The sequence below is a fragment of the Perissodus microlepis genome, chromosome 11, assembly GCF_051167445.1.
Source record: "Perissodus microlepis isolate ML-2025 ecotype Zambia chromosome 11, ASM5116744v1, whole genome shotgun sequence".
NCBI lineage: Eukaryota > Metazoa > Chordata > Actinopteri > Cichliformes > Cichlidae > Perissodus > Perissodus microlepis.
This window is the reverse complement of record NC_140471.1, coordinates 21,021,424-21,047,480: the sequence shown is the minus strand read 5'-3', so window position 1 is coordinate 21,047,480 and position 26,057 is coordinate 21,021,424. Positions and strand designations below refer to the sequence as shown.

General features: G+C 40.4%; 3 protein-coding genes across 5 annotated transcripts in view; 1 reads left to right on the top strand and 2 right to left on the bottom strand.

Annotated features, from left to right (window-relative positions):
- adam22 (ADAM metallopeptidase domain 22) overlaps positions 1-6,632 on the bottom strand; it is a 67,751-nt gene extending 61,119 nt beyond the window's left edge. Inside the window, exons 1-3 of one of the 2 annotated variants that reach the window (XM_084943107.1) lie at positions 6,279-6,632; positions 5,815-5,981; positions 2,471-2,547 (exon numbers count right to left, since the gene is read on the bottom strand). In XM_084943107.1, coding sequence (XP_084799233.1) covers positions 2,471-2,547; positions 5,815-5,981; positions 6,279-6,375 — 341 coding nt within the window. In that variant the 5' untranslated portion in view covers positions 6,376-6,632. The remainder of the gene's footprint in view (positions 1-2,470; positions 2,548-5,814; positions 5,982-6,278) is intronic. The other variant, XM_084943106.1, reaches the window with a different exon arrangement.
- A 3,905-nt stretch (positions 6,633-10,537) lies between these two features.
- dbf4 (DBF4-CDC7 kinase regulatory subunit) lies at positions 10,538-18,829 on the bottom strand. The gene is made up of 13 exons (XM_084944862.1): positions 18,578-18,829; positions 18,271-18,400; positions 17,667-17,827; positions 16,269-16,469; positions 16,102-16,152; positions 15,956-16,025; positions 15,744-15,820; positions 15,593-15,638; positions 15,433-15,478; positions 15,217-15,342; positions 14,657-14,771; positions 12,129-12,247; positions 10,538-11,974 (listed from the first exon to the last, which is right to left on the bottom strand). Exons 2-13 carry the CDS (start codon positions 18,329-18,331, stop codon positions 11,206-11,208), a joined length of 1,842 nt encoding a protein of 613 aa, XP_084800988.1. The 5' UTR covers positions 18,332-18,400; positions 18,578-18,829; the 3' UTR covers positions 10,538-11,205.
- A 414-nt stretch (positions 18,830-19,243) lies between these two features.
- slc25a40 (solute carrier family 25 member 40) lies at positions 19,244-26,057 on the top strand. Of its 2 annotated transcripts, none has more exons than XM_084943267.1 (10): positions 19,244-19,408; positions 19,576-19,676; positions 19,921-19,980; positions 20,676-20,782; positions 21,882-21,949; positions 22,267-22,391; positions 22,731-23,014; positions 23,146-23,227; positions 23,978-24,055; positions 24,974-26,057. In XM_084943267.1, the coding sequence occupies exons 2-10, from the start codon at positions 19,577-19,579 to the stop codon at positions 25,102-25,104; spliced, it is 1,035 nt and encodes a 344-aa protein (XP_084799393.1). In that variant the 5' UTR covers positions 19,244-19,408; position 19,576; the 3' UTR covers positions 25,105-26,057. The 2 variants fall into 2 exon arrangements, with proteins under 2 accessions (XP_084799393.1, XP_084799392.1); XM_084943266.1 differs by having other exon boundaries at positions 19,572-19,676.

Genomic DNA, 26,057 nt, shown 5'->3' with positions numbered 1-26,057 from the left:
CTATCAGCAAAGCATTAACTCCAGGCACAGAAAGAAAAACGATGATAATAACATGTAATGTAGCACTTGAGACACAGTCGACAGTGAAAACTGGGGGGGGGGAAATCCCACCACTCTTGATTGCTCATGGCAACAGCTAAACACAGAAAAATGCACAGCACTCATTGATCAAACTGAGAGAACGAGGCTTTGTTACAGGGAGCCAAAAACCAGTGTTGGCTCATTCAGCTAAAAAAGCTCCCACTCCTGCACCCACTCACATATCAACTGGGTTTATTCTGTCTGGGATGAAAGTTATCTGTAAACAAAACCAGTGTGGCTGTCATGCAGGGGATCAGTTCACAGAGGAGTGACAGTAGACAGGAGGGAGACGAGACTTGGAAGAGGAGGTCTCAGGTGAGACGGAGAGGGAAACTGAAGCTCTTCCTTCATGAATGAAGACAGCTGGCACTGGGACAAAGATGCAAACATGCATAGCAACAACTTATTTCTTGTTCCACCAACAGCTTAAAAACTCAAAGATATTCAATTGAAATAAAATTCTTAATCGTCAATAAGAATTTAAAATTTTTACAAATCAATTATCGATTAAGTGTCCTCACTGTTCTTTTTAAAATAACGTTATCATAAAAAATCATCATGAATTAAAAAAATTTGCAGCTAAGAGTTTGCAAAAGTTCACCTTCACAAAGGAGGAAATTCAAATAGGAATGTTAAATGTTTTTATTCCGAACGTGATTAAAGGAATTAACTGATTATCAGTTAATTTATATTTTTAATACATTCTAATATGTTCCCTAAAAAATCATTTCATTTCTGTCGAAGGATAAAAAAAGACAACGTGATGCTCGATCGTACTGATCTCAGTCTCTTACTATTATTGGGTGTAACAGATCTGGAACAGCTGCACACAGCTGTACGGCTCTCTGTGTGGATCAACCAGTTATCTCCGTACAGGAAGTCTGGATCGGCTCTCCAAGGTTCAGATTCTAAGGGGCATACCCCAACAGGCAATGCAGAACCTGATTGAAGGTGAGGGTGAGGAGACTCGCCTACCTCTAACTGGCTGCATCCAAATAATTTATCCTGCTAATAATGTGAACTCCCTTCTTCCAATGTTGCTCTCAGCCCTAGAGGCCCTGAACCTTCCTAAACACCCCTCTTTTATACTCATTTATCCATATGCCTACTTTTTTATAGCACTCCATGTTAATCTTATCATAAGAAGGCTGGATGCTGAGTCCTTTAGCGCTAAACCAGAGGATCTGACACCGTATCTCTCTCCACTCCTGCTGAAATCACTCTTGATGCACATGACTCCAACTGTGTCATGTTTACTTCCTGTTTGTCACCGTTGTTCCTTCAAACTGCAAACCGCCTGTTCGTGTCATTATTGCGTTTTTCTCTTTTCACTTATTTCGTTACCTTTATAACCCTGCCTGTATAAAGAAGGATAGCAGTCTGCATTAAACAGTGCAAACATACATGCGTACGTGTATGCATGCACCCATAACCGGCCAACATGTCACTCAGGGAGTTGCAGGCTATCCTCTAAACCTGGGAATTCCTCTGATGTAACATTTTACTCAGCAAGAGAGTGACTTCCGCTGTGATGAGTAGGCAGCTTCACTGTATGCGCATGCCAAGTTCACAAGCTTTTGGGATAAATGAGACAAACATGGACTGTAAAAGTGTCAGACTGGAGCCAAAGCAAAACAAGAACAGGGAAAGGTTTAGAGAGGATGACACTAAAATGTGAAAGCTGTGGAAACAGAAGAAGAGCTGGAGAGAGAGAGAGGAGCTTACTTTCCATCAGCACAGCTGTGATCAATATTAGTGTCTGACAGGGCTGTGCTCGAGCCTTTACTGTAAATCACTTCCTATTATGATGGAACCTCTATATCACACACACAACTGACCGGTTCCAAACACGCTAACACACACACACACACACTGTATGCATTTATCCACAGAGCAGCCGCTGTGGTACAGTTATGTGCATTCCCTAAAACAGGTAATAAACAGCACTGCAGCACCACAGTGACCTACTTCACTTAAACACTGAAGTCATCACTAGTTTAATGTGCAACATGCACTCGGGGGGATTCATGCTAAACAAGAACAAGAGGCACTGAGAAATACAAGTTTGACACCTGAAGCAGTTATTTCAACAAGCAAGCTCACACTACAGTCTTTTCCTGGAAAATGAGGCAACCTTTGCTTTCACAAGATGCATCCACGTGTCCAGTTTTGTTTGGGTTTTTTTGCCTCTCCAACTTAGGGATGTGCTGGAACTGGACCAACAAAGAGAGAACATCCACGGCCAATTAAGAATCGCTAATTAACCTAAACCTGTCTTTGGACTGTGAGCGGAGCGCCCAGTAGAAACCCAGACAGGCACAGTGACATACAAGCACAGACACACAGACAAACAAAGCCAGACAGACAGATTTAATAATGAAATACTCACTGATTCAGTTCCACATCCAAAATGAAACTCCGACCAAAAGCGTCAACTTGAAAGCTCGCTTGGGCCACATGGTTCACCTAAAAAAGACAGAGAAGAGAAGCTGCACACTGTTTCTAAAGTCCCCGTTATCACATGCATGGTCCAGTTCAGTATCATAGACATGGATAAGTCTCATCCACACTGATGGACGGCCGCATTGTGTGTTTATAGCACCGATCAGTTACAGGAATGAAGTAAGCCAAGTCATCAGAGTCTGCACACACACATAACCCTAACTGGTCACAGCAAATGCCTGCACCTCCCTGCGCATGGTTCTGCCGGAGGTTTCTTCCTGCTAAAATTGAGTTTTTCCTTCCCTCTGTCACCAAGTGGTTGCTCACTGGGATCAATTGTTTATTGATCATTTGTCTTAAGCACCTTAAGACAAATGTTGCTGTGATTTCATGCTATATAAATACAGCTGAACAATAAAATTGAATTGAAGTGAATTAAGTTTACCATCAAAAAGAAAAAAAATTCTAACCCTACACTGACTCATTTAATGTTTCTTCGCCGGTCATTGCTTCATCTCTAAGTGCATGAACTCTGTTTGATTGATGTGGCTGGAGGAGGGTCTGATTCATTCCAAGTCTTGGACACATATTGTATGGGGTGTGCCCCCTGGGTCAATAATAACTCCCCATAGTAATTCCTTTAGGTCCAGTAAAGCCCCAGTGGAGACCTTAAGCATGGCTTACCGTCTCCCTGAGGCTTGGGCTACCTGCTTTACAGACTGGACACTACATGACAACAAAGGAGAAAATGTGTGTGTGTGTGCGTGTAGGCTGTCATTTCAGGAAGTGCCCCTGTGCTCACCCAAGGATAGCCTGATGTCCCCAGTGATCACAGACTCTATTGTCTGCAGGAGCGTGCCTGTGCCGGTCAATGCATATATGAGCAGTTAAGAGGTTGTGTGGGTGTGTGCAAGAGCATGTGCAAATGGCAATTCCACACTTTGATGAAATCTAATCTGGCAGATTGTATCCACGAGGGTAGGAGGTACCAGTAATTGTGGTTAATGAAAGCACATCCCAGCCTGACTTAGCTGGACCAATATGAGGAGACCACTGGTGACTCCTCTCGCATTGATTTCTGAGTCATGGCGAGCCTGATTTTCCACTCGTGATTGTTCAAGAATAACTGTAAGCCTATCATTGCTCTGCAGAGAGGCAGGCAGGAAAACATGCAAACCAACACAGTTAGACTGATTTCACTGGAAGTGTTTGTTTTTTCACCAAAACAACAAGAGCACCTTGCTGAACTCCCCGCAGCTCATTCAGTGCTGTTTGTGTCTGCGACTTAAAAATAGGCGATGCGAGAGAAGCCTATAAATAACTCCATGTGTGTCGCACATTTTCAGAACTATCTGACAGATTTGTTTTTAGGCTGTTGATCTAAAAACAGCCAATAACTGATCAAACATTGCGCAAGTGACATCACGAGCATCAGCTCTCAGGAGATTAAAAGACTCGGAGCACAAATCAAATCTCCTCACCCTCCCATCCTCGATCATCTGCATTTGCAATGTACATTTTATGACTTTGATGCTTTAACTTGCTGCCTGTTACCAAGCTCTTTTATGACTATGAGTTGGCACAATATGATATCAGAGTAAAATAAACACATCTCCTGGGCTGTAAACTCCAGAGAAGGAGAGTGGCTCAGGAAATAATGAGGGTTTAGATCAAAATATGACATATTTTGAGCAAAATCTCTTGTAGAAAACTGTTGTGCTGCTCTGCAGAAACGCTACCTTTGAAATTCAGTTCACAGCAAGCCTGTGCCACAAACCTGCCGTGAGACTAGAATGAGCTTCAAAAGGAAAACATTAAAATGATATCTGACGGCAGATGGTTCAACTTAGCTTGTTTACCCAATGGGCTGCAGCTCAGGCTGAGGTGTGAGAGAGACAAAGGGTTAACACCTCCCTGCCTGATGCCATCTGTAGCCCTCTCCACTCGCTGAGCCCTGAGTAGGCTAGCCTTACTCAAGCCTAAGCCATACAAATTAAAAACACTTAACATGTTTGTACAATGCTAACTGACTCATTCCTTGAAAGGAACCCAGCAGACTGAACTGACTCAGTGAACACAGCTACACTATTACCGCACTGTACTAGTGATGGTAGGCAGGCAAAGCCAAATGCCTCCAGGCTTTTCCGCAGCTGGTAGTTTTCAATAACAGCTCTCTGAATAATTTTCAAACATTAATAATTTTGTGGGTGATCATGTCCAAAGTGTAATCCAACCATACTCTTTATTACCTGTAAGTCTACAGTGTATTTCTTGGTTCTTGGCACTAACATCCAAAAACAGGGGCTGCTGCATGCAATCATATTACATAGTACATAGTATATGCAATCATATACATACCTGCAGATTCATTTAAATATTTATGTCTTTATTTAAGTAATTTGCCATTTTAGAGACCAGTCCTCTTTCAGAACTGTAGAGTAAATATTAAAATATTCACCTAGCCATACCCAAAAGATCAGCTAACATCAGCTACATATATAAATTTTTCATAACTATGAATAAACAACAGCTCCATTTAAAAAAATAATGAGTCCTTAAAGTAGTTATTATCACAGTATTATTATACAAAATACTGAACCGCCCACTTTATTTGCTGACAATAGAGTTTAATGCCCTCTAGTGGACAAAAGAAACAACCCAACCCTATTTCTAAATGACCCAAAAGACAGGCCAGAGCGCTTCTAAGACTAAGTCAACAGTGATCGCCCAGCTCGCAGAACATGCTGACGCTGGTATACATGTGACAAGCCAAAGTTTGCTGATCATAGGCTCAATAAGAAAGCTTCTGGTCATTCGTTTTCATGTGTAAGGTGAAAAATGCTGCCTAGTGGGACATTAGGCAGCGTTTTTGAGGTGGTAGGTGAGACAGCTGCTGAGACAACAACCCAGATGCAAGCTAAAATATTAATTATCCGGTTTGACCAGGTGACATATAGTCGATCATTTTGAGTGGGGATAAATGAACTCAGAGGTCCTATCACTAATCTTAGTATTGTAAGCATTTTATGGGTGTAGGTTGCGGTGGGGTTTTTTTCTTCTTTTGCTTATGACCCATATTGCACCTCCAGGCTGTGTAATTAGTGTGACCTGCTCGTGTCAAAATGTTGTCAGCGTCCTTTTTTTGTATCCCTGCTTGCTAAATGATGATTCCCCCCCACCGTGAGGACATGTAGGGAGGGGTTGAATGGATAAAATAGACAACTGTAAACACAGAGGCATCTTTCCACAATCGCACACTCCACCCTCACAACACGAAAGCACCTTGTGTACCTGCGTGGAGTCGGAGCTGGCGCTGGCTTTAATCCTGGTGCTGAGCTCGTCCTGTGTGATCTGGCTGTGGTTGTGCCTGCTGTAGAGCAGGCGGAGAGGCACCGTGTCCTCCTTCCCGACAAACCTGCCCGCATCACGAAGAGCCTTCAAGCTCGACAAGGCGTCTCCTGCACAGAGAGAGAGATAGAGAGAAAGGGGAAAACACCGACTTCATTACGCGCCCCGTTCCTCCGCGCGGAGATCAGCAGTGATAGAAACGCGCGGATCACAAACAGTTATGATTAAAATGTCGATGGTTTTCATTTCCTTTTCACACAGTGGAACAGCTGTGGGTTGCGTGCATGTTTTTAAATGCAGGAAGCATGAAGCAGACGAGGCGTTGATTAACAAATAAACACAGGCCCTTTGATAGTGATTGGTTGCGCAATAACAATTCATGCATCATCCAAAATAGCATCAGTTACCATCTCCGGCGTTAGGGCTGCTCTGGTGACCGACGTGCATCAATTCACAGACGCACAAAAGGGAAATCCACCATCGCGGGCTCATCATCAGCACCATCTCCTCCGTCTCTCTCTCTCTTTCTGTGTGGCTGAAAATTATAAACAATGCGGTATTCCAGGAGAGGACTCTCGGGGTCCTGCCTTCGCTAAGGGAGCCTGAAGCCGGGGCTGGTCGTCTGGTTAGTGCAGTGTCGCTGATGGGGGGCCATCGGGGGTGCTTAGGAGTCTGAACGCCGAGCGCGTTTGAGCGCACCGAAACCCCGCGGATCAGCAGCGCGGAGAATGCTGGAGGCGAGAGAGAGAGAGAGAGAAACAGAGAGGGAGGGAGGATGGGAGGGAGATCTAGGGACACCTCCTTAAAACACATCAGTGTTCGGCGGCTCACTGCAGAGACGCCTAATGCATAAATATGAGCGGAGGTTGGATGAGGAGAAAATGTGGGCTCGGCCTTCCGCCGACTGGACCTATCTGGGACGACATAAAAGCTCCTCCATGTTAAATCGCAGCAGAAGCGCCATTCCTGCCCAGTCTTGCCTGTTGTTATCATAATGACTCACTCCATCATCTGCCAGGCCTCCAAAAAAGGCATCCTCCACCCCTACCCAGGAAAAAAAAACAAGAAAATGAGATAAAATTGTGCAATTTAGAGTAAATGACCATTTTGTCTCTCTAGTCAAGTGATATTTTCTTTTTTGTTGATGTTGCTTCTTCATCTTCCTTCAGAGATGAGTTGATCGGGTAAATTTGGAGATCCCAAAGTCGGTTAATGTACAGTAGGCATAGGAACACACTCGCTTCCACATTTATTTGTGCTCATTCAAAACAACCTATAAATATTTACCTACACTTGATAACGCCACACTCAAAAACTGAAGTTAATGCATGAGCCAGGATCAGTGACAAACCCATCACACCACAGCGGCCTTTTAGTGGGGGTGGTTTATCCTCTCACTTTTAATACATACCTGTAGACTACTGCCAAAGATACACTTGTTCCCATTTGCTTAGTCGAATCTATGAAAAATATCAAAGATAATAGTTTGACAGGAATAAAATTATATTTTTGCACCAACAACATGACTGCCAAAAGGCTATTGGCTGTCTTGGTAATATAGTAACAAGTAGATATAAAAGTACCAGGCCTAAAAAAAAAAAAAAAAACCAAAAAGCTAAATCTACAACAAGTGAACAGTATCTGAAACCCATGTTCTTAAGAAATAGAAAGAAATAATTCAAAGACCTGACACAGGACCTGAGAGATGTATCTGTACCTATAGTTGATCTGCTGTTATCTGGAGCCTCATTAGAAATGGCCTCAGTGGAAGGGTGGCTGTCAGTCAAGAAGCCATTCTCAAGGAAGGAAAACAGGTGGAAAAGGCTGAGGCATGACAAATTACACAAGACCTGGACTGAAAATCAGTGGTAACAGATGTTGTGTAGTCATGAATTCAAAGTCAAAATTTCTGGCTGTTCAGAAGAGGTCAGGAGGAAAGTACAACAGTGAGTGCCTACAGCCATCTGTGAAACACGGTGAAGGCTCAGTCATGGTGTGGGGCCAAATTTCAGAGTGTGGTTTGGGGGATTTTATCATATTTGATGAATCTTTGAAAACAGAAAAGTACCATCACATTTTGATCCACCATGCAGTACCATCTGGAAAGCAACAGATTGACAACAGCTTATTTTTTAGCATGACAATTATCCCAAACATGGCACCAGTCCAGTAAAAGCAGAAAAAGTCCTAATTTTTAAATTTAGTAAACAGCAGCAGGAAATATTCAAGGTGTGCTCAGTAGGGCCTTACACACTTGAAAAATCAACTTTTTAGTGCCCTCTAATGGACAAACTATATATTTGTGATACTCTTTAAATTTCCTTATATATAATATATGCTGTATTCCATTATTAGCCAATATTTACACAGGTATGCATGTAAGCCATATTGGTCAGAAATTATGGTTTGTTAAGTATGATGATAAAACACAGTGCTAACAGGATGCAACCAGCATGAAAGATGGCCATGTCAGGATTCAGCAGTCGTCAGTATCACTGTGCTTGTACCTCAGAACACATCGATGCTCATTTTCTTAATGCCAGTGGCGCAGACTCCCATTTGACCCAGCGCATCCATTTGAGAGTGGTGAGGGAGAACAAGGGCACTATGCTAATGCACTAAATGCAGGGAAAAGGAAGACGCTGAGCTAATGCATCAGGAGGAGAGGGAGGAAAAAAGAAAAAAAAAAAGCATGGCGGGGTCATAAAAAGTGCACTTAGGAAGAATTTTTAAAATGTCACACATAACGCCAAATACCATGCAGACAACCTGCAGGTCATTCACATTACAACACACAGAAAGAGACGCTCACAGTACAGGGAGTGCAGAATTATTAGGCAAATGAGTATTTTGTCCACATCATCCTCTTCATGCATGTTGTCTTACTCCAAGCTGTATAAGCTCGAAAGCCTACTACCAATTAAGCATATTAGGTGATGTGCATCGCTGTAATGAGAAGGGGTGTGGTCTAATGACATCAACACCCTATATCAGGTGTGCATAATTATTAGGCAACTTCCTTTCCTTTGGCAAAATGGGTCAAAAGAAGGACTTGACAGGCTCAGAAAAGTCAAAAATAGTGAGATATCTTGCAGAGGGATGCAGCAGTCTCAAAATTGCAAAGCTTCTGAAGCGTGATCATCGAACAATCAAGCGTTTCATTCAAAATAGTCAACAGGGTCGCAAGAAGCGTGTGGAAAAACCAAGGCGCAAAATAACTGCCCATGAACTGAGAAAAGTCAAGCGTGCAGCTGCCAAGATGCCACTTGCCACCAGTTTGGCCATATTTCAGAGCTGCAACATCACTGGAGTGCCCAAAAGCACAAGGTGTGCAATACTCAGAGACATGGCCAAGGTAAGAAAGGCTGAAAGACGACCACCACTGAACAAGACACACAAGCTGAAACATCAAGACTGGGCCAAGAAATATCTCAAGACTGATTTTTCTAAGGTTTGATGGACTGATGAAATGAGAGTGAGTCTTGATGGGCCAGATGGATGGGCCCGTGGCTGGATTGGTAAAGGGCAGAGAGCTCCAGTCCGACTCAGACGCCAGCAAGGTGGAGGTGGAGTACTGGTTTGGGCTGGTATCATCAAAGATGAGCTTGTGGGGCCTTTTTGGGTTGAGGATGGAGTCAAGCTCAACTCCCAGTCCTACTGCCAGTTTCTGGAAGACACCTTCTTCAAGCAGTGGTACAGGAAGAAGTCTGCATCCTTCAAGAAAAACATGATTTTCATGCAGGACAATGCTCCATCACACGCGTCCAAGTACTCCACAGCGTGGCTGGCAAGAAAGGGTATAAAAGAAGAAAAACTAATGACATGGCCACCTTGTTCACCTGATCTGAACCCCATTGAGAACCTGTGGTCCATCATCAAATGTGAGATTTACAAGGAGGGAAAACAGTACACCTCTCTGAACAGTGTCTGGGAGGCTGTGGTTGCTGCTGCACGCAATGTTGATGGTGAACAGATCAAAACACTGACAGAATCCATGGATGGCAGGCTTCTGAGTGTCCTTGCAAAGAAAGGTGGCTATATTGGTCGCTGATTTGTTTTTGTTTTGTTTTTGAATGTCAGAAATGTATATTTGTGAATGTGGAGATGTTATATTGGTTTCACTGGTAAAAATAAATGATTGAAATGGGTATATATTTGTTTTTTGTTAAGTTGCCTAATAATTATGCACAGTAATAGTCACCTGCACACACAGATATCCCCCTAAAATAGCTAAAACTAAAAACAAACTAAAAACTACTTCCAAAAACATTCAGCTTTGCTATTAATGAGTTTTTTGGGTTCATTGAGAACACGGTTGTTGTTCAATAATATAATTATTCCTCAAAAATACAACTTGCCTAATAATTCTGCACTCCCTGTACAACAGGCATTTATTTGAATTACACATCCACATCCTCATGTCTGAGAGGATTAAAGATAATTGTCATGACTGAAGCTGCCTTTTATCCATAAGATGCTCTTTAAATTCTACAGTCAGCATTCATGGAAAGAAAATCATGTAAAATAAAAATTCTTGCACCAATTTTTCATAGATTTTTTTTTCAAATGGCAATAAAACAAAACATAGCTGCTCTGACATTACCGTACCCCATCAGTGTCAAAATACTGAAATGTATTCACAATATTCTTTCACAGAAGACGACCATTTCAAGAGCGTTGCTCACTTCCTTTATTAAACACATGCCCGTTCACAGGAGAAGCAGGAGAGCCACACAACCACACACAGTCTTAAAGTCAAGTCAGATGTAGACTGAGCAAAAGGGACTTGGAGCTAACGTTAAGCTGGCACTACATTTCATGTACTCAGCAGATTACTCTGGTCAAAGAAATGTTTTGACTGATTTCATGTACTTTTTACAGGTTCAAGTATGTAAAATACTGACTTGCAGTTGCTGTCCCTTTTAAAAAGGGACTCTTTTGTGTTTTCCCTAATTTAGTTTGTTTTAGGACGGCCAAAGCTTCATATAAAGATGTCACTGTATATGAACATAATGTCAATGAGCAAAAAGTTTAGGCTTCAGACTGTTTTTCCCATTCTTAGCTCTATATGATTTCATAGAGAGAGGCTCTATGGGGGGGGACTAGGGCTATATGGTTAGAAATAACAATAACAATATTACTAGGGCCACTCTAAGTTTTACAATATATACTACTCTGTAAACAAAATGTTAAAAATCACCATCATCTGATTGAAGGAGGAGAGCTGATGCATTTCTTATCAAACACAAAAGCCAGGACCTTCTATTAACATCTTAAATCTAACAGCCTGTGTAGTCCAGGACACAGGAATTCAAGCTAATCCCTTTAGCTTGTCTATTTGTAGTCCTCGAAGCCGTGAAACTCCACATCCATGTTATCACTGGACTGGAAAAGCTTCCAGAGCTTCAATAAAGAGTTATCAGAAACATCGCCAGGCTCTACATGTTCGACGTTTGTGTCCAATTTTTGTCTTTTGTGCTTGTAAACTTTTATCCTCCTCTGAATTTTCTGGACTGGAGAGCAGCTTTCTGTAGGAAGGCATCCTTCTTTCTTTCCACAGTCATTTTTTCCAGTCACTTTCTTATCAGACTCTTGTTCATTTTCAAAAAAACTGAGGCTTTTTGAGGCCAAATTATTCTGTATGTTCATATTATCAACGCGCAAAGTTGAGCTGTTTATGTCCTCATGAGGCATCTGGTCCAGCAGGTCATCCTGGCAATCTCTGGTGGGCAAAGAGGGAAGAAATTCACCTCTTGATGGGGCTTCTTCTGACTCAAACTGAGGACTTTGAGGCCGATTAGATTTTTGGGTGCGGGAAGTGTGTGAATTCTGTCTGCACACCCGTTTACGTTCAAGCAACTTGTGCCTGGATCTGTCAGAGTAAGTGTAGCAGTTCCTCTGGTCGCCCTCTCTGTCAATCAATTCAGCAGAGGCAGGCACGGACGCGATTTTTATATCCTGTCTGGAATTTAATTCTTCATTCACATCAACTGTCCATGGCTCCTCTTCTTGAACAGTCTCTGAAGGATCTCCCTTGTACCTTAGTTCAGGTTTTCTACATGGTCCAGGAGCAATCAGAACACAGGAAACACTGTACTTTGGTCTAATGGGAATCAAAGAAAAAACAAAACAAAACCTTTAATTAGCTAAATGGGATAAAAATATTAAGGCAAAACAATTTACAAGAGATTTAAATAAGGTTTTGTTTTTTGACAAATTTTGCTAAAAAAAACAAAAAACAAAAAAACAAAAATTACCTTTTGAGTTTAGCTCCTTTAACGTGCATGAAGTTGTGGTTCAAGGTTGAAATTAATCTGTCCACCAGCAAGTACTCATCACTCTTAGAGAAAGCCCTGTGACTCTCACTCTGCAGATGCTGAACAAAAAAGACACAGTTAAATAATGGAGAATTACCGCGGCCCATCCAAGGCCAGTGAGCCTCTACGGCACAAACACCTACATACAAAAAGAGGCATTTGAAGCTCCTGCCACATAACTGTTCACAGTGAATAAAAGCAATTTACTGAGCAACCCATTAGAGCAAAGCAGCCAAAAAGCAGTTTTTCCATGATTGTGTTAAACACCAGAGAACACTGATGAGGGACTTGAAACAGATATACAAACAGACAGGTTTGGTTAGTTTCCTTCTCAGTTAAATACTTTATTTGACACAATTTATCATTAATACATTTCTATCTATGTCTGCAAGCAATACTGTGCTTAACTGGAGTGAAAGTGGTTCATTCTGGACCAGATAATCTGCATTAATGTGATCAAAGTAACAGATCTAAAGTTGTAAATCTGCTTTTTTCCATATACACTACATCTATCACCCAAAACAAAAACTTAATAATGTTTTCAAGTTTATCAGTTAGTTTCATATTATGCTACATGATGTTAGGAAATGCCAACAAAGAAATGTACCACACATCTGCTAGCTAAGCAAATAAAGAGCCTTCTATCAGATAATTACTGCAGCAATTAAAACATTTAACCTTAACTAATGTTCTGGTAACCTCTTAAAACAGCTAAAGTCAGAAAACACAGCCCATCAAAGTGGAGAAGATATTACTCTGTTTCAGAAGGTCAAATTATTCAAGAAGCTTATTGTCATGTACACAGCAAAACACAAATGGTTATGCAGAAAAATGAAATTCTTACTTTGCAGTTCTCACAATAAGTAAAACAGTGCTTTGTAGCACTTGTAGCTAATGTGTGGGTGTAATCAGAATTACACCCACACATTAGCCTGCATGAAGCTAAGCAAACAACTAAGGAGGATGCTGAAACTACTGAAACTGGGTGAATAACTGTCTGACAAAGTGGTCACCAAAAAAAATAAAATAAATAAATCTTGAATAATCCTGAGATCACTTAAAGATTTGGTGAAATCAAATCATTAAAAAAAAAAATCTGTATTTTATAGCGTAAGTAAGAGCATTTGCATACATACAGTGTAAAGAGAACGCAAGGGATTGAGACTAAACAGCTGTGTAGCTTTAAAACAACCATTTATCATTGAGGTCATCCTGAAAAGCTCTACAGTTTGCAAAAGGAGCATAAATATTAAAGCAATTTTAAAAAAAAAACTTATAAAAAAGGTCTTATAACCAGATTTACCCTGTTCCAGACAAATGACTTTAAAAGATCCTAGTAAAAAAAGTAATGATAATTAGAAAAACAAAACAAAAACGTTTTTCTCTTGATTCGAGATGTTGGATGAGCTTATCAAAGGATAGCACATGGTGTCATGAAGGTTAAAGGCAGTCCATCCAAATATTAAGAGTGTGACTTTTTTGACTGATAAGTGTAATTAAACAAGGGTAATACGCTGCGGGTCCTGTTAGGGCTGTGCGATATGACCAAAATCTCATATCCCGATATAAGAATTCTATCGTCCCGATAACAATATAAATCACAAAAATGTAACATTTTTGTAAATTCTGTGAATCTCGGGCAGCTCGACTTGCGGGAAGTGTTTCCAACTATATATATCATCCGATATATATCGTTATATCGAGCAGCCCTAGGTCCTGTATATATGTGCCATATAAGAAATATGGCACATGTCGCAGGTCTAACACACATGCACAAACAATCATTCGCACTCACATTCACATCTATGGGCAATTTAGAGTTACCAGTTAACCTATCCCCACGAAGGCCATGTCCACACTAATATGTTTTCGTTTGATAACGCATCTTTTTCTCTCCGTTTTGGCCATCCGTCTACACTAAAATGGCATTTTTGGTCAAGGAAAACGAAGCGTTTTGAAAACGCTCTCCAAAGCAGATACATTTGAAAACGCCGTTTTTGCGTCGCAGTGTGGACAGCGAACCTGGAGCCTTTTCGAAAACGATGACACATTTTAGTCAGGAATCTGGAGTACCCGGAGAGAACCCACACAAACACGGGGAGAACATGCAAACTCCTCACAGAAAGACCCCGGCCTGATGGTGGAATTGAATCAGGACCGTCTTGGTGTGAGGCAACAGTGCTAACCACCTTGTTTAGCATTTAAAACGGATTTTGCCATTAGAGTTTTTCAGTCAAAGATTCTCCATTTTGTTTCCAAAAACAGGTTTAAATGAAAATTCGTGGATGTTAACCAAACCGAAATCATACCCCCTCATACCAGATCATTCACCAGGATTATTTATCTCTTAGCATCTGCACAAAGACTTTCAAAATAAGTGCTTGTGTGGAAGTTCTCACATTTAGAAATAGCATGATTGTAAAAACAGTGTGTGTGCACTGTGCTGTGTGACAGTTTTACAAACTTACCATCGTAAGCTGGTTGTATTTGATCATACAGCACTCGCAGTAGCCGCCTCGTTTCTTTTCTCTGTTCTTCTTTCGTCCATGAGCTCTCTCCTCACTGACTGAGGCTTTCACACCTCTGTTTCCAGAGTAGCCCAGAGGATTAGCAAATAAAGCAAATGAAAAAAAAAAGTTCAGTATTTTGATAAACTCTTCATGAGTTAATTTAAGACCTTTTGAGCAGCTCCAGCAGTACCATTTACAATTGCATGGTTCAGAACTTTTCAGACCCACAGCTATGATCAGAGATAGCCTTACACCTATCATGGGCATGATTGTCATGGTATTTTCAGGCTTTTAAGGATTTCCTTGATAATTTTCCAGGGTCAAATGATTAAAATACCAGACTTGCCATGACATTCATGCCCATGATGACCTGATATTGGTTTTGATCAATTTACATAAGACACATGGGGAAACTGTGACTGCACTCCATAGCATATTTAAAATGTTTAAGCAGCACTCGGTATAAAATTGGTGGGGTTAAAGTGGCGAGAGATTTTTTAAAAAGGAAGGGGACATACCTTTGTCCCCGCTGTTTGTTTGCAGGAGGATCCTTCTCCCCAGGACAGAACGGACTACAGGGAGCAGTGGTTTTCAGGTTGAACTCAGGCATGTTTGACATTGTGAGGTAGATTGGACGGTAGTGCCTGACAAAAGAGAAGGAAACCATTTTAAAAATCACAGGAACAATTTCATGACAGCAGGTGAATGCTGGGTTCTTCTGACTGACTTCTTACCTACTTGAATCCTCAACCTTGATGAAAGGTTTACCAATCCGCCCGCCTGGAATACAAAACATAGATCGTTTATTAGCAAAGCAAGAAGAAGAATACCAGCCTGAAAAGGTCGACTAAAATATACCAGCAAAGCTCAGTAATTTGTCTGGGTGGGGTCTACCTTTGCATTTCTCTAGGCCTTGCTTTGCTGCAGAATCAGCTTTGTCCTGTTAGAAACGACAGAAAAAAATGAACACTTCCAATGTTAAACAAATAACTTAATATAAAGTTGGACTATTTTTCCTAGTATACACTGGAAATTCTCAACTTACACATAATTTGGCCACAGTGGCTGCAGGAACTGAGCTTTTGATGATCTTTTTTTTCTTATGAACATATGCTATTAAATCTGGAATTGGCACAAATAAATTTAAAAAAGTCACAGATGTCAAAGTAGAATGAACTTAATTTCATACAAAGAAGAAAAATGACTTCAACTAAAACAGATACCGCACACACACACACACACACACACAAAACATACCATCTACATATAGGATTTTCACACCCCACTCCAGGGCATTTGACAGGATCTTGTTTACTTGAATCCTTTCCTAAAAACAAACAAGTGCATATTAGCAGAGCAATTAAGAGCCCTCAGTAAATATCATTCATGTTGACAAAACAAACCTGCTCTTTCACTACTCTCTCCACCAGAGACTTCCCTCGGCTTGTAACAAACTGCAAAACAACAACAGATAATGCAAAAGAATATCAATAACTAGAAAAATGATCTACAGGTTCAGAGAAGAAGTGAGATCAATCCCGGTAAAACAGACACATCATGGTGAACTCACCGTGTCGGTTTGTCCTTGAGATCTGCTCTTGATGTCGCCATGGCTGCCAGGCCGGTGTGGGTTTGAGCAAGGATACGGCGAACTCGGTCCAGAGTCTGGGCTAGGAACAGGAGAGTCCTGTCTGAGGCAGTTCACATATTTAGCCTCCCGCTTGTTAGATACCAGATACTTGATGTCCTTACTGAAGAACTTCTCCACAGTCTGAGCGAAAAGATAAAGAATATAAAATGTTTTGAGAAAAACTCAAGAATAATTATTTGTCTATTCGATTCACAGAGTAAACATGTCCCAGAGCCTTTAAAAAAATATATTACTGAATGTCTGGTCATGTTTGTAATCTTACTAGCATTTTCTAGTCATACTACTTCTGAGTGAAATGTATTCAGTTTTGGCTTATTTCTCCAGTAAGTACTGGAGTATTTGGTTGGACCTCAGGCTTTAATTTTTCATTACGTTAATTCAACAAACTCCTGCAAACAGGTCAATACTGACATGAAGGCATCACACAGTTGCTGCAGATTTATCAGCTTCACATCTGTGATGAAAAACCTTTTCCACCATGTCAAAAGGGTGGTTTATTGGATTGAGATTTTGGTGACTGTGGAGCCCATTTGAGTACAGTGAACTCACTGTCATGTTCAAGAAATCAAATGTAGATGATCTGAGCTTTGTGACTAGCCATGTTACCCTGCTGAAAGCAGAAGATGGGTACAATGTGGACATAAAGAGATGGACATGGTCAGCAAGAAGACTCTGGTCCCAACGTGAGCCAAGAAAATACCCCCTATCCTTACACCACCAACAACAACCTAACCACTGACACAAGGCAGGATGGGGCAATTCTTTCTTGTTGTTTTTTTTCTAAATGAGCTTACCATCCAAATGTTAGAACATAAATCAAGACTCATCAGACCAGGCTTCTTTTTCCAGTCTACTGTTGTCCAATTTAAGTAATGCTGTGTGAATTGTAGCTTTAATTGTAGGCATGTGATGCTCTTTTTTTGTGACAGGAGCATCATCCAGTGCGGTCTTTTGTTGCCATAGCCCATCTGTTTCAAGCTTTGATGTGATGTACATTGTTTGTGGCTATTTGAGTTACTGTTACTGATAGCAGCTTGGAGCAGTCTGGCCATTCTCCTCTGACATGAAGAAAACATTTTTGCCCAGAGACCTGCTGCTCACTGGATATTTTCTGCTTGTGTGGGAAAATCCCGTTAGATCAGCAGTTTCTGAAATACTCAGACCAGCCTGTCTGATTAGATATTTGCATGAACGAATAGGTGTACCCAACAGAGTGGCTGGTGTGTATACGCAGCTTCATAGTTCATATGTTAAGCTAGCACAAAAGCAGTGTGACAAAATGCTTCAGTCAGTGAATGTAACCAAATAATGTCTCACCCCTCCAAGCTGTTTAATGTCGCTCTCCAACGTTTCTACGACTCTGTTTGATGGCAGGTCCAGGTAAAACACTTTTCCAGCAAAAGGCTTGACTTGTGTGGGAACTGATGTACGTTTCGCCTGACTCAGCTTCACCTTGTCACTAGTATGTCCACCTTTTCCTGAATAACATTATAGCACAAGAGAAAGACTTAAATGTTAAACCATTTCACAAGTGATTTTTATCAGACAAGTGAGTTTTATAGCGAGTTTCCCAGACACTGATTAAACATAAACAAAAAGAGAGATTGGATTAGGATCTCCAATGACAAACTTGACGCTTAAAGCACGTTTTATATCAAGTTTATCCTTACTTGAATTAGCAGCTAAGTAAATAAACGAACCTATATCAACTGTTTTAACATTCAAGTCAATCTGGTTCAAAAGAGCTTATTTTTAAGAAAAGTAACAATCAAATAACTTCACAAAAGATCCATTAGCGTTACATTCGTACGTTACGGTGTTAGCTGTTCGCTGGTTTGGTTAAATCTACGTTTTAAATTTTAAATGCAAAACACGGAAAAAGTCGCGGCTGGTGTAACACGGAAATAAACGCTACAGGTACCTTGCCAGCTGGGTCCCGGAAGCCTCTGACTGCGTTTTGTCTTCATTTTATTCTCGTTCATCGAGAAAAGGCTGCTTTTCTTCTCCCCTCGTCTTGAGTTAACATACTCCACAAAGGCCTCGTCAGTCTTCTGTGTGTAAACAAAAGAAAACGCATATGTGAAAAATTGGACGTAAAATGCAAGGAAACAATCATCTATTACACAGTAATGCGTAAACAAAATGTAACATTAACGTTAGCTGAAGCAGAGTGCTCGCTATCCCCATGTTAATCAATTTTAATGATCTTAAATGTAAACTTAACGTACGTTCACAGCCTCCCTCCCCAGCGGACACACAGCTTCGCCGATTAGCCTCTTTGCTCACATTTTTATGCAAGTAAATGTCGAAAAACGTCCCTAAACTTCTGTCGGCAGATTTGTTTCTCACAGAATATCCACGGTTATACGGTTTTACAGCTCCTCATCCAGAAATAATAAACTTTAACAATGCCGTTTGTTTAACGTCCCTTTCCCGCTTTAAATCCGGTGTCGGAGACGGTGTATGTTGCCATGTTTGACGCTTTCCAACTTCGTAACCATTTCCACGTTAAAAGGCGCTATGTTATTGAGTTAGTTTTTAAATTGAACAAATGTAATATTATTTATCTGAAGATTTGTCTTTTATGAACGTTACAGCCGTCCAATTATCGATAGCTTCAAAAACAGAGGTGTTGATGTGAAACGGAATACTCTCCAAACCTGGCAACGCAAAAAATACGTAAACATATTCTTGATGCTCTGATGTGGCGTTTCCCCACTATTATCAAACTAAAGTAAATTATACGAAAACAATTATATCAGTACATTTTATCATTTACAATAACTTTACTGTAGTATACATGCACGTTTAGTGTCATTTTATCTGAAGTTACAAAAATAAATACAATTATTAAAGTCAAGGAATGTGCTCAGCTGGAAATTAAATTATGTCATCACGCGCTGTTTGCGTCAGGAACTACCCTGCTGCAATTTCACACGTGTTTATGCTTTCAAAGACTTTAGGACAGCAGGAACTGGCGTAGTAGGAGGATAGTTTAAACTCCGAGAGGAATGTGCGTGTTCACGAAAGACATCGCTGATTCTGATTGACTTTAGTAGGTAGGTAAGGAGTTAGCTGTGCTAGTTAGCTTGCTAAAGTTAGCCAGAGACCTGTCATGTAATTTTTTAGGGATGTAGCCTTGTTATGATTTATTGTGTGAATTAAATAGGAGCCGTATTAAAAGCAATCAAATGTTTGTCTGTTTGTTTGTTTTCTACGAAGACAGGATGAATAATGAAAGTTCTGCTCCTCCTGCCACCGGCGCCATTACTCCCCTCCAACAGATGGTGGCGTCCTGCTCCGGTGCCATCCTTACGTCGCTGTTTGGTGAGGCACCTACACTTCAGCTTATTACATTACAATAAGCATGCTTTTGTTTATTAACTAACACTCAGCTGGTGGTTTATGAGGTACAACTTGTGATTGTGTTATAAAATTATTTTGATCAATCGGAGGTTTGGAGAAGTTTCCTGAACTGCTGCTTTGTTTGTTCTCTGATTAAATGAAAATTGTGACAAACATCCTGAACACAGGCACTCATGTTGAGTTGCTTTTTTTTTTTTTTTTACAGTTACACCTCTGGATGTTGTGAAGATCAGGCTACAAGCACAGAAAAATCCCTTTCCCAAAGGTGAAATGAATTTACACTGTGTTGACTGACTGTATTTTTGTTTTGTTTTGTTTTTTAAATTCTGTTACATATATCAGACCGTGATACTGCGCATGCAAAAACAAGCATTATTAAAGTAATAATAAAGATCAACTTATTTCCATAGCAGATTTTTTGGAGGAATTACAGAGGTAGAAACCATGTGAGGCCCTTAAAAAGGGTCATTTGTCCCTGTGTTTTAGCATTTGATCTGTCTTTATGTTTATTGTGGCTCCATTATATACTAAACCAAGGGAGTCAAACTAATTTTAGTTAAGGGGCAGTATAAACTGTCACTTTATAAACTTTATAACCTATATGAATCAGGAGTGGGATTAGGAAGCAGCTAGAAGAGAGCCTGGAGAGGTGGAGGCATGAGAGTCAGAATACATGTGTGTGAATGGAAGGGAGACGGTGTAACAGTGAAGGTGGATGAGTTTAATACCTGCAATGAAACATCCAAAGCTCCAAAACTGCTCTTATATTTCCATACATTTTCATACCCTTGTTGTACTGCTAGCTTCACATTACCACACTAGAAACAGCAGTGAATTTTACTCAATAATTGGTTTAGCCAGTAACAACTTCACCGAAATGTTCGCATTTTGCTGACCTGAACAGCCAGGCAGCCTGCGTTTGATGTCACTGTATTAAATGTTAATGTTAATATTTTTCAGGCAAATGCTTTGTCTACTGCAATGGACTCATGGACCACATATGTATATGTGAAAATGGGAATTCCAAGGCCTGGTACAAAGCTCCAGGTCACTTTAGTGGCACGCTGGTAAAATTTTACATCCACATTAAAGTTTACCACTATAATTACCTCTCGCCATGTTTTTTGGTATCGTTTGTGTGTCGTTCTGTCTGTAAACACGGTAGCCTTGCTTCATTAAGCCTTGCTTCGTTAAGTTGACCTTGGTCTTCAAGGTCAACTTAATGATTTAATGGTCGAAAATTGACAAAAAGCCTTATAACGTAGAATCTGTGACAAGTGTGGTGTGTAGTGGGAACATATAATATAAATATTATATTATTTGTATAAAGATTTTAAATGTAATGTCACATTTGTCCTTTGACCTCTACTCAGGGTCAGCAGATTGAGAAGAATGCTTTATAGAGCTATTTACCACTATGTTTCCTACTGCCTTTGTTTGGGAGCTTTGGGAATGGAGATTTTACATATCAGGTTACTTTGGACCTGTGAACTTTTCCTCAAGATCAAATAAGGTCTAATCTTCATAAAATGTCATTTATCTGTAAAACTGTGCTTTAAATTCTGCTGCTTTTGTTTTTATTGGCAAAATTAAGAAATTGTACATGTTCTAAATATCACATTATAGATTTCATCTAAATATTATGGCACATTTGACCTCCGACCTCACTTTTACATTTCACATCTGTCTTTCTTTCAAGTTGACTCCAAAAGGCATTATGTCTTTAAAGAAAGTATTATCAGAGAATGAGCTGCCCAGTTAGTTAGAAATATACTGCAGTGTAATAGATAATAAGCTGAAGTTATTTACAAATCAGTACCTATTATCCATTACCTGCTCTTTCAGAATGGATGCATAATCAAATTATACACCCGTGGGATTTTTACTGCACTACAAACTTCTTAAAGTACATTTTAAAAAGAAACAGAAAACAAAATGAATATATACAAAATCCAATAATGTTCCCTTAAAAGTAAATGCTGTGCAGAGAGTGAGCTTCTTCTTCTGTATAATGTTTTAAAGTTAGCAGCCTGACAAGTTAAACTTAGCTTTAGTGGCTGACAGAACTTTTCCTGCTTGTATTAAGTAGAGGTGTTGTAGTACAAAACCTCTGAGTGCCACAGAGCACATCACCCTTCACTGACTCCTAACTCTGAATCTCTGCAGGATGCATTTGTCAACATAGTACGGCGTGAGGGAATCAGGTCATTATGGAGCGGTCTGCCTCCAACACTGTGAGTGTAAAGTCTATTTTTTTCTATTTCCTGATTGGGCGCCTCCCCTCCTTTTAATACTGAGTTATTGAGCTGTGGTGGGTCAGTAGTGATTACAGCGGAGTGTTTTCCTTTGATGTGGTATTTATTCATAGTGAGCCACCTCAGAGTTTCTTCAATGATCGTAACCAAATATTTAAATATGTTACGCATCATTAAACAGAACTTTCTTCACAGTTTTTAAATTTAGATGCATTTTTGTGGCTGTCTTTTACCTGCTTAGAAAATTTTATAAGTAAGGCATGATTTATGTACTTTCTGTTATGTGCCTTCTCCAGTGTGATGGCAGTGCCAGCGACAGTGATCTACTTCACATGTTACGACCAGCTCTGTGCAGCACTGAGGGTCAGGATGGGAGAATATGCTCAGATGGCTCCTCTCCTTGCAGGAGCTACTGCTAGAGGTGAGCTGACTGCTGTCCTACTGCTACTGAAATCTGCCATATATTGATAATAATGCCCATGTAATGCGTAATAACAGACATCGGCATTTTAACAATGCTGGGGGTTTCAAGGCCAGCCACCCTTACCTTCTGCACCGTGGCCTTGACTTCCTGATTTTATCCAACAAGCTAGATTTTATTTAGAAAATGTTAGTGTTATTTTTAGTCTAACTCACAGGCCTGTAAGTGATTATTAAAGTAGAAAAAAGAGGCTCAATCATTAAAAGTGCCACAGCAGTATGTTACTTTCACTAACATATCACTTCATGAACTGCATTGTCTTCCTCCTCTGTGTGAAAGTGGGTTCGGTGACGGTGATCAGTCCTCTGGAGTTGATCCGCACTAAACTGCAGTCTCAGAAGCAGTCGTACAGGGAGCTGACCCAGTGCATCCGCTCAGCAGTGGCCAAAGAGGGCTGGCTGTCTCTGTGGAGGGGTTTTGGGCCCACGCTTCTCCGAGACGTTCCCTTCTCGGCCATGTACTGGTACAACTACGAGATGGGCAAGAGCTGGCTGTGTGGCTTGTCTAACATCACAGAACCCACGCTGACCATCACCTTCGTATCCGGAGCTGTTTCAGGATCTGTAAGTTAATTTTTCGTCTAAAACTGCACAGAATTCAACTTCCAGCCTGCAGATAAACATATTTGATAGCAAAAAAACAGAAGTAAACTACAGCGTATCATTTCTTATTTCATTTTTGTCATTTCTTTCAGATTGCATCTATTGTAACTTTGCCTTTTGATGTCGTCAAAACAAGAAAACAGGTGGAGCTTGGAGAGCTGCAAGCAAAGAACTGTAATTATGCTTAATTTCTTTTAAATGAAAGCTTCTGAAGATAGTAAATGTACATCTGCAGCTGCTTGGGGAGGTTATGTTGATGCTATATGTTCATATTTGTGTTGGCATGGTAAATAACCCAAGTCTGCAGAGTTAAATAAAAGCAACAATGAGCTTTAAAACATTTTACTTCTCATCAAAAAGGCTTCCTCATTCTGTTAAGAGGCCACAACACATGTGACAGTCAACAAGCATCTCAAGTCAAGCCCTGTAGAGCACTTAAACCTTCTCAGTGCTGATAAGCAACACGAATAAGTGCCTGAAGTGTGTGCTTCCTCCTCTGTGGATGATGGTGATGGCTGCTCCAGCTGTTTGTAGACGCCCCCTTCTCTCCTGTTTCAGACCCCACTCCTCTTTTCAAAGCCTTGTCCTTTAAAGACTGCTGAGTGAGGAACAGGCCCTCCTGCATGTGCTCCTTAAAAACACCATTAAGCCAGTGTGCACCACTCGGTGTAAACATCAAATGGTCTCAATGAAGACGGGTGGCAGAATATCCACTCATAGTGTAGGATAAGATTTTCCTAAACAATACTAACTTAGAGGAGTTTAGAGAGTGTAACAGCTTCAGATGAACATAGTGATGAAGATATTTCTCAGCTCATCTGTAAGGATGTGAGCTGCTGCCTTTTATTTTTAAACCCACATCTCTTGTGCTGTTTTTGGTTGGATGATGCTGTTTGTTGCTAATTGGTGCTCTTGTGTTTGCAGTGCCAGGTCAGGCCTCCTCCACCTTCTATGTGATGTGCAGGATTGTGGCAGAAAACGGGTTTAGAGGGCTGTTTGCAGGTAAGTACTTCACTGACCCTTGACTCAGTGAGTGGCGAGTCTGAGGTAGTCACAAACACTCGCTGTAAAAACAACCTGCACCCTCTTTCAAATCTAAAGCGTTACATTTCAGGACATGATGAAAGTTTTTCATTTCTTGCCAACCTTTACATTTGGTAAATACAACCTCAGATTAACAGCATATTACATACATACCATATTACTGTTTAGCAACTTGTAGAAACACCTTTAGCTGCTGTAACATGAAGTAATAATTTCCTGTATGACTTTAAATACATTTTGGCCCACTCTTCTTTACAATGCTGTTTCCATTAAATGAGCTTTACGAACATTTGCTTATGCACACCTCATCATGACCGCCCCACCACTGTGCTCGACAGTCACTATGACACAGTTGTGCTGACATGCTGTTTGTGATTTTTGGCCAGATGTGGGATTATGCATTATAGCCAAACATGTCCAGCTTGGTCTCGTCTGTCTTGCGGTTTTTTCAGATGTATGCAAGTCATGCTGCCTCCTCTCTCTTTTTAGAGAGAAGCAGCTTTTTCGTTGACACTGTGCGAACACACGTGAATACTTGAGACCAACTGGTCTTTTAGAGGTGCTCACACTTACTGATCAGCTGAAAAACTTCATTTGATTAGTAGCACTTGGCTGCTACTTACAGCTTCCATAGAAATTAGGAGTTTAAGTGTGTGCTTACTTTTTCACACGCTGCTTCTGTGCTTTGGCTTAAATACATACATATATATCCTGTCTTATAGTTCGTCTTAAGGTTGTATTTACCTTTATTTTAAGACTTGCTAAGGGCCCGATTGTTTTCATGTCCTGATACATGAAACCTTATTACTGAAAGAGTGCATACATTCTCTTTAGACTGTATATAAACTCTTCTCATACCTGTGGTTTCTCTATCAGGTTTTCTCCCCAGGGTGATAAAAGTGGCTCCAGCCTGTGCCATCATGATCAGCAGTTATGAGTTTGGAAAGGCCTTTTTCCGGAAACACAACAAAGAGAGGACACATGGACCACTGCAGACCAACCCCTGACAGATTTCCCTTGGAAGAACGACGCACGCCACGACATCTACTGCTAGACCGCACCTGAGGGTTGTACTATCAAACCACTTAGATTTAACTTGAGGTTATTGAGCAAAGTCAGGGGTTGGAATGATGTTAAATTATACTTTAACAATAATTAAGACGTGTATATAAGGTGAACAAGTAACCTCAGGGCTTTAGGACTCCTTGTCTGTTTGTATATAGAGATTTCACTGTCCGCACAACGAGCTCCATGAGATCAAGGAAAGGATGGTATTTTTTTAGATAAATTTATTGGGGCCTGAGCAGTTAATTCATTGAGGTGAATCCATATTCTCCTTTCATAGTGCAAGTCAATCAAGAAGTTGCACAGTGTTACTCCTAAAGTTATCTGGATGAGCCAGATGTTTCATTTTGCGGTGCAGATCTTTAGCATGATAAAGTTAATGTTGCCAAATTTAAAACATTAGCAGAAATGGGGTTAAAAAAAACAACTGTCTGTCTTCTTGCATTGTAAAATATTAAAGATGATCAGAATCGATATGAATTTATTCATATTAATTTTTACAATGTTTTTGTTGAATGCAGTAGATTCTGTGTGAAGTTGGAAAGAAATATTTTTCATCTACACCTTGTTCATTTCAGACGTGTTTAGGAGCTAGTATATCAAAGACAGACTTTTTATTAGTAATATATAGTAATTACATTTTATTTATATAGTGCCAAATCACAACAACAGTCGCCTCAAGGCGCTTTATATTGTACAGTAAATCGTACAATAATTTTCCATGTATCTCACTGAGATCATGTGCTCTGTGCCTGAACTCCTTAAATTGGAGACGCAAGATTTGTCTCTATTTCACTCCTCTGTGTTGTGAGAATCCCTAAAACGTCTCCTTGATTTTGCACAGTAGAGTGCCACTACAGCGTAAGTGTAAATAAAATGGCATTATTCGATTGTA

Bases quoted from the DNA above. Each gene is read 5' to 3' on its own strand.
- dbf4 (XM_084944862.1), bottom strand. From the start codon at position 18,331: ATGAACGAGAATAAAATGAAGACAAAACGCAGTCAGAGGCTTCCGGGA. The intron at 16,026-16,101 runs GTTTGTTTTGTC...GTTTGTTTTTAG, and splicing joins AGAGAGTAGTGAAAGAGCAG to GAAAGGATTCAAGTAAACAA. The intron at 14,772-15,216 runs GTATGTCCCCTT...CTCTGGAAACAG, and splicing joins AACAAACAGCGGGGACAAAG to AGGTGTGAAAGCCTCAGTCA.
- slc25a40 (XM_084943267.1), top strand. From the start codon at position 19,577: ATGAATAATGAAAGTTCTGCTCCTCCTGCCACCGGCGCCATTACTCCC. The intron at 20,783-21,881 runs GTAAAATTTTAC...GAATCTCTGCAG, and splicing joins GTCACTTTAGTGGCACGCTG to GATGCATTTGTCAACATAGT. The intron at 22,392-22,730 runs GTGAGCTGACTG...TCTGTGTGAAAG, and splicing joins TGCAGGAGCTACTGCTAGAG to TGGGTTCGGTGACGGTGATC.